The sequence below is a fragment of the Ceratotherium simum genome, chromosome 5, assembly GCF_057802395.1.
Source record: "Ceratotherium simum simum isolate JZ-2026a chromosome 5, ASM5780239v1, whole genome shotgun sequence".
Taxonomy (NCBI): domain Eukaryota; kingdom Metazoa; phylum Chordata; class Mammalia; order Perissodactyla; family Rhinocerotidae; genus Ceratotherium; species Ceratotherium simum.
The window spans coordinates 42412374-42420324 of NC_141904.1; the positions used below are offsets into that span (position 1 = coordinate 42412374).

At 43.6% G+C, this 7951-nt stretch overlaps 1 protein-coding gene and 2 non-coding genes across 3 annotated transcripts; all 3 read left to right on the plus strand.

The window, feature by feature from the left end:
• Positions 1–200: 200 nt before the first annotated feature.
• Positions 201–5933, plus strand: RPSA (ribosomal protein SA). The gene is made up of 7 exons (XM_004419539.3): positions 201–280; positions 1202–1368; positions 2302–2420; positions 4046–4291; positions 5073–5201; positions 5317–5482; positions 5771–5933. Exons 2-7 carry the CDS (start codon positions 1236–1238, stop codon positions 5863–5865), a joined length of 888 nt encoding a protein of 295 aa, XP_004419596.1. The 5' UTR covers positions 201–280; positions 1202–1235; the 3' UTR covers positions 5866–5933.
• On the plus strand, positions 2078–2228 carry LOC147917015 (small nucleolar RNA SNORA62/SNORA6 family). The gene has a single exon (XR_015552407.1). It is a non-coding gene; the product is annotated as a small nucleolar RNA SNORA62/SNORA6 family (small nucleolar RNA).
• On the plus strand, positions 4357–4510 carry LOC147917016 (small nucleolar RNA SNORA62/SNORA6 family). Its single transcript, XR_015552405.1, has one exon. It is a non-coding gene; the product is annotated as a small nucleolar RNA SNORA62/SNORA6 family (small nucleolar RNA).
• Positions 5934–7951: the final 2018 nt, after the last annotated feature.

Genomic DNA, 7951 nt, shown 5'->3' on the forward strand with positions numbered 1-7951 from the left:
GGAGAGGCCGAGACGCGCGGAACAGCGCTGCGGTGCAAGAAAGCCCCAAACTCGCCAACCGCCCAGCCTGAGCCAGCCCAACAACAGACGCCATTACCCGAGAGTCCGCGCCAGCGCTGCAAACCCGCCTTACGGAAGGGGAAGGCCCGCCTCTTCAGACTCCGCCCTTCCGCTTAGCTCTAGTTGTCATTGGCTGGCGGCGGAGTATATAAGGACGTCATTTCCGCCCGCTTGTCCTTTCCGCGCTGCCCGAGGAGGGGTCCATACGGCGTTGTTCTGGGTGAGTCTTCTGAAGGTCTCCGTGTGCATCAGGGCCACCAAAACGAGCTGCCTGTTCAGTGAGGGCTGCAAGCACGGGATGAAAGCCGGCAGATGGAGCGGGTCCGTCTGCGGCTCGGCGCACTCCCGTAAGGTCTGGCGGCCGCACGTGGGCGGCTCGGGCCCGCGGGTTCCCACAGTGCCCCGCGGGCGGGCGGAAGGCGCGCTGGGCCGAGGCCCCGGCTGCATTGCGGGCTGGACCGCAGATGGTGGGGGTGCAGAAAGCAGGGCCAAGGCACCGCGCTGCGATCACTTCGGGCCCCGGCTCTTGGCTGTGAACCCAGAGCCCGAGGCGCCAGTTTACAGCAGCTCCTTGGCCGGTCGGGTTTTCCCGTGCGTGTTACTCCGTTCAGGAGTTAAGGTTCTTGGCAGGGTTTTGAGGAAAACTAGTGACTGCAGGGAGAAGTAATGCCGAAGCGCCCGCCTACAATCTGCTTGAAAATAAACCTAATAACCCTGCCCCCATCTCCGCCATTTCTGCTCAACCTTAGCATATTCTCGAACATGGCTGCTGTTTTCACATCTGGTTATCTTTGCGCGTCCATAACTTAACTCTTGGGCACCTTGAGAAGGGTAAAGTCTTAATTTACTGTTTTCCTTTAGTTTCATTTTCTAAGTGTTCTGCCCATCTCCACCCCACTCTTTGCTCAGCGAGATTTGCTGCAGTTCTATAATGTGTGGCATGTCTGTTACTCTTCTGTTCTGTTTCAGCCCACGAGACTGTAAGCTCAGTGTCTGACTCTGTAGGAGGTGTAGGCCATGGTTGCATTTAAATATGAAGTTGCCTGATTCTTGCGAGTATTTAGTTAGAATGCGTCTGTTCCCCTACCCCACTTACCTCAGTGGAATGAAAAGGACTAGATTTTTAACAATTGCTTTTCAGGTTCCCGTCGTAACTTAAAAGGGAAACTTTCACAATGTCCGGAGCCCTTGATGTCCTGCAAATGAAGGAGGAGGATGTCCTCAAATTCCTTGCAGCAGGAACCCACTTAGGTGGCACCAACCTTGACTTCCAAATGGAACAGTACATCTACAAAAGGAAAAGTGATGGTCAGTCGTTGCTTTAATTTTTTTTTTTTTTTTTTGACATGCCAGCTATAAGGTATTTTGACCCTGCTGTTCTGATGATTAGTGCTGTGTGAAGTAATTTCTAATATCTGCCTTGGAGGGCTCTACTAAGTAATAAATGAAACCAGATCTCTAGATTTGAAACAAGCTTTAAAGCTAAATAAAAGTGTTCTGGTGGTTTTTGGAAGGAAAGGTTGCTGGGCTCCAGTGGAGAAGTATGGCAGTTGCTAGGTTGGGTCGGGAAGGAGATGTGAGATATGAAGATGATGAGGGAGCTCATTAGCTGAGTTCCTAATAACTTATCTTCCATAGTGTCTGTTTTGTAGGTACTAATACAGGTTTGTTCAACTGAATTCTGAGAGGAAAGTATAGAGCAGGGGATGGGAATAAACAATTTGGCTTGGAAGGTGTCAGAAAAGGGAAGGTAGGTTGTGACAAGAATATGGAAGTCATTAAGTTGGGTAAGGCAGTTCTTCAGCTTAGAGATAGAGCCACTGTGAAGGATTTCAGCCTGGGGGAGACATGCTGTAAAGGAGTTTTGGGGGTGAATCTGACATCAAAGCAGGAGATAAAGAGAAGAATGGTAAGAGACCATGAAATGGGTAGGAAGTAGGAAAACAAATGGGGGCCTGATAGAGGGTTAGTACAGGGGGAGAGAAAGGAGAAGATGCACCTTGCCTACTGAATCAGAGCTGCACACTATTAAAGCTCAGGGTGGAGGCCAGTCTTGGCCAATGAACTTCTGAGTGTCGGAAGTGTGCTATATTAAAGGCAGGATTTTCGCTAACACCAGTAGAGCTTGCCTCGATGACTGGAGTTTGATAGTACTCGCTGCCACATACATTCAACTTTTTAGATAATTTTCCATTTGCAAAGCTTGGTGTGATACAAACAAAGCCTTGTGCCCTCATCTAGGCATCTACATCATAAATCTGAAGAGAACCTGGGAGAAGCTTCTGCTGGCAGCTCGTGCCATTGTTGCCATTGAAAACCCAGCTGATGTCAGTGTCATATCCTCCAGGAATACTGGCCAGGTTTGTGGAATGATATGCTTGGTTTTTATTATAAGAATAGTAAAGGTTATAGATGTTTTGGGATGTATAGAAAAGCATAAGGAAATAAAAAATAATCCATAATTTTGCTGGTCAGAAATCACTTTAAATTTGCCTGAGCCATAAGACTTGCCAGTATTTGACATTTTCAACATACATTACCACTTGGCGTCTGGCAGTATGTTAAGGTTCACGTTTTCGTGTCATTATATATTTTCTTGTGCCACCAAATGTTGAGAAATGACCCTATTAAAGTGGTTCATCACATTTTTCTGTAGTCAGAGTTTTTATAGTTAAAATGATGAAATAGTGGGTAACCCTATTAAAGTGGTTCATCACATTTTTCTGTAGTCAGAGTTTTTATAGTTAAAATGATGAAATAGTGGGTAAAAAAATTTTGATGTCAACTGCAGAATTTTTCAGAAAGCTTTTCTAAGTAGGGTACCAGATCTTGTCTCATCCATCTCATACGCAGGAGTGAGAAGTTTTGCCAGCTTAAAGGAATAAAAAACAGCTTAATTTTTTTTAATGGCCAGTGAGGTAAAATTTTAGTTTTTTTGCCCTATTTGTATTTTGATAATTCTTTCCTTCATTTTTTTATTGGGAAAGCTAATCAGTTTCTTGCAGATAGATTTATAAGAGCTCTAACAATGACTTCATTCACCCCATTTCTCATGTAAAAAAAATGCTTGACTTGGATTTTCACAGATTTTAAAGTAATGTAGTAAAGTGGTGCTTTTGTATTTCATTGTTGAGGTTGGCAGTTTCCATGAACTTAAGATGTGTCTTGTAAGGGATTATTCCTGCAGAGGCTGGCTTGTGACTGGACCTGTACAGTTTGATGAATGGTAGAAGACAGTTTTAATTACTGTTGTAGAATGAACTTAGTGACCACTCTCAATGCTTTCCTCTGCAAAAGGTGACTGAATATCTAGACTGGTCTGGACACTTGCTGAGTGCTTGGGATGTAGTAGAGAAACAGTAAGCCAGCCTTTTTGAAGGGATGCAGGACATAATAAGCTCTATAGAGGAAAAAAGAGAAGGTAAAGAAAGCTGGATGTATTCTTGGTTTATAATAGGGTGGCTGTGATGAAATTTGACTAGAGGCTGGAAGTACTTACTGGGTGCTGGGCACTGTTCTGTCTTGTATTGATTCATTTAATTTTCATAACCTCATGAGGAACTTGGAGGCACTTGAGTAACTTGCCCAAGTCACTCACAAAGTGACCTACATGGTACTTGAAACCAGGCAGGTTGGCTCTGGAGCCTCCAGAAGTAAGGAAGCCAGTGAGCCACAGACACTTGAGGGGAATGGGAGTGGGGAGAGCATTCCAGGCAGAGGGCCTGGGGATGGGGGCATGCTTAGCATGTTGCCTAGCTCTGGTTTTGTAAGTACTTTTCAGGAAACATGGCAGTTATTGGAGAATTACTGGATATTTTAAGTGTTTAATTTGATGTTTTCATTTTTGAGGAAGGGGTATTTGGGTGTTCCAACTAGATCCGCTGCTTCATGTGATCACAGAAGCGGGTGTCGGCACATTTACCCTTGGACAGTTCCTTTGACTCATCTCTGGCGGACTGCTAACTCTTAATGTTAATTCTTTAAGCGAGCTGTGCTGAAGTTTGCTGCTGCCACTGGAGCCACTCCTATTGCTGGCCGCTTCACTCCTGGAACCTTCACTAACCAGATCCAGGCAGCCTTCCGGGAGCCAAGACTTCTGGTGGTTACTGATCCCAGGGCTGACCACCAGCCTCTCACAGAGGCGTCTTATGTTAACTTGCCTACCATTGCTCTGTGTAACACAGACTCTCCTCTGCGCTATGTGGACATTGCCATCCCGTGCAACAACAAGGTAACAGCTTGATGATCTGAACTAGAGCTTGAGAATGAGTGCTCTAGGAACAGTTGGACATTGCCTCTGCACATTGTTAGAGCTTGGAGTTGAGGCTGCTGGCTGGCCGATGAACTCACAAGTGTAGGTAGTGTGCTACATGAGGGGCAAGTTTTTCGCTAACGCCACAAGGGTCTCTGGCCCAATGAGTGGAGTTGGATAGTAATTCTTGCTACAAGTATAATTTTAATGCGTAAGAGCTTTAAGGAGAGAGAGAAACATTTGAAAAATGGCCTGTGTTTTCTGCTTTTCTCCATAATTCTTGCTCTACTTGGGCCTCTCACACAGTATGCACTTGGCCTTTATGTTTTCAGACAAACTTGATGAATCCTGCTCTAAGATCCTAAAAAGGTGGGTTGCATGTGGTTCAGATAGGTTCAGTTTGTCACTCATCTCAAAACCCTGGTTCTACATAAGAATCACCCAAAGAGATTTTTTTTTTTTGAAATACTGATATCCAGGCACTGATCCCTGGGATTTCATTTCGTTGCCTAGGGTGGAGTCTTGACAATAGTATTTGCTTAAATCTCCATGATTTCAGTGTGCAGTAGTCAAGGTTGAAAAACACTGATTTATAGAATAATCTTCCTTACTATAAACAGTTTCAAACTAAGAAACATGTCTGTCCTTCCTCTTAGTACCAACAACCTAGATGATGTGGGGGCAGGTTAGGTGGAATGGGGAGGTGCTTGCTGTTCGGGATTGACCAAGAATCACTTTCAAATAACCTGGACTCTGGCAGGGAGCTCACTCTGTGGGTCTGATGTGGTGGATGCTTGCCCGGGAAGTTCTGCGCATGCGGGGCACCATCTCCCGTGAACACCCCTGGGAGGTCATGCCTGATCTCTACTTCTACAGAGATCCTGAAGAGGTAAGCTTTCTCCACAAAGGCTTGTGGTCACATAAGCAAATTGGACACCTTGGTCGGTGCTTCTTGGACGTAAAGTTGGTCAGTCCCTGTATATTTTCTTCTTTTTCATAACCAGATTGAAAAGGAAGAGCAGGCTGCTGCTGAGAAGGCTGTGACCAAGGAGGAGTTTCAGGGTGAATGGACTGCTCCAGCTCCTGAGTTCACTGCTACTCAACCTGAGGTAGCTGACTGGTCTGAAGGCGTGCAGGTGCCCTCTGTGCCTATTCAGCAGTTCCCTACTGGTATGTATCATGATACAAGTGCATCAGGCTGGTGGCTTGGAACTTGTATGTTTATAATCTAATTTTAATTATCTCCATGGCTATATATAGTAGCATTAAAAAGTTTTCATCCTGGTGTGCTATAGCTGTGCTAATAACTTGAGACAGCTTGTATTCAGGTGCTTTTGAAATGGTCGTCTTTTGAAATGTGTATGTGATGGAATGCAAGGCAAATTGCTTGTGGGCATGGGGTGACAAAACTACTTTGGGAATGGAGCTGATGGTTTTTTTTTGGTGTTTTCTTAACAGAAGACTGGAGTGCTCAGCCTGCTACTGAAGACTGGTCTGCAGCTCCCACTGCTCAGGCCACTGAATGGGTGGGAACAACCACTGAGTGGTCTTAAGCTGTTCTTCCACAGACTCTTTAAAATGGAAATAAGGTTGATGGAAAATAAACAGTTTCTAAAAGTTGTGTCCATTTATTTCAGTGTTTTTGTTCCAGATCAAGATGCCTGGGATTGCTTGGGGTCTCTTGACATCAGTTTTACTTTTAAAGCCCACTGTAGATAAAGTATATTGCTTTTTTGGGAGTTTTCCTGAATTTCTTTGGGTAAGGAAGATGTGTGTTCTGAAAATAGATGTGAATAGTTGCACATACATAGGTGGTAACCCTTGGAATATTTTTCCGGGCTCCTGATAATCTTTTATTGCCATCTGCATTGGTAAATTCTATACAGCCCAGATTTTAAAGTAAATTGGTTTTCGGTGACTGCCCGGCTGTTGGCCAGTTGTGTGGCCAATGTGTTGAGTGACATCTGGCATTTGCAGACCTACCTTGGGCAGAGGTGGGATGTAGTCTTGGAACATGGAGGGGCTGGCTACAGCCTTCTCTACCCTTGAGAGAGATCTATTGCTGGGTCAGCTTGCCTGGAGTTCTGGGAGAGGGTTGAAGGAGTGTATAAAAATTTCATGTACTATTACATAAATGCTCTACATATTTGCCATTTTCTGTGCATTTCTTTTTTTTATTTATTTTCAATTTTTTGTTTATTGCAGTAACATTGGTTTATAACGTAAAAATTTCAGGTGTACATCGTTGTACTTCTATTTCTGCATAGATTACATCACGTTCACCACCAAAATACTAATTACAACCCATCACCACACACATGTGCCGAATTATCCGTTTCGCCCTCCTCCCTACCCCCTTCCCCTCTGGTAACCACCAATCCAATCTCTGTCCCTATGTGTTTGTTTATTGTTATTATCTACTACTTAATGAAGGAAATCATATGGTATTTGATCTTCTCCCTCTGACTTATTTCACTTTGCATTATACCCTCAATGTCCATCCATGATGTCACAAATGGCTGGATTTCATCATTTCTTATGGCTGAGTAGTATTCCATTGTGTATATATACCACAGCTTCTTGATCCATTCGTCCCTTGATGGGCGCTTAAGTTGCTTCCAAGTCTTGGCTATTGTGAATAACGCTGCAATGAACACATGGGTGCATGTACCTTTACAAATTGGTGTTTTCATGTTCTTTGGATAAATACCCAGCAGTGGAATAGCTGGATCATATGGTAGTTCTATCCTTGATTTTTTGAGGAATCTCCATACTGTTTTCCATAGTGGCTGCACCAGTTTGCATTCCTACCAGCAGTGTATGAGAGTTCCCTTCTCTCCACATCCTCTCCAACACGTTTCCTGTCTTGTTAATTATAGCCATTCTGACGGGTGTGAGGTGATAGCTCATTGTAGTTTTGATTTGCATTTCCCTGATAGTTAATGATTTTGAACATCTTTTCATGTGTCTGTTGGCCATCTGTATATCTTCTTTGGAGAAATGTCTGTTCAGGTCCTTTGCCCATTTTTTAATTGGGTTGGTAGTTTTTTTGTTGGTAAGATGCATGAGTTCTTTATATATTTTGGAGATTAAGCCCTTATCAGAAGTATGGTTTGCAAATATCTTCTCCCAATTGTTAGGTTGTCTTTTCATTTTGTTGATGGTTTCCTTTGCTGTGCAGAAGCTTTTTAGTTTGATGTAGTCCCATTTGTTTATTTTTTCTATTGTTTCTCTTGCCCGGTCAGACGTGGTGTTTGAGAAGATGTGCTAAGACTGATGTTGAAGAGCGTACTGCCTATGTTTTCTTCTAGAAGTTTCATAGTTTCAGGTCTTACATTCAAGTCTTTAATCCATTTGGAGTTAATTTTTGTGTATGGTGTAAGGTAAGGGTCTACTTTCATTTTTTTGCATATGGCTATCCAGTTTCCCCAACACCATTTGTTGAAGAGACTTTCTTTTCCCCATTGTGTGTTCTTGGCTCCTTTGTCAAAGATTAGCTGTCCATAGATGTGTGGGTTTATTTCTGGGCTTTCGATTCTATTCCATTGATCTGTGTGTCTGTTTTTGTGCCAGTACCATGCTGTTTTGGTTGTGTATAAAAATTTCATGTACTATTACATAAATGCTCTACATATTTGC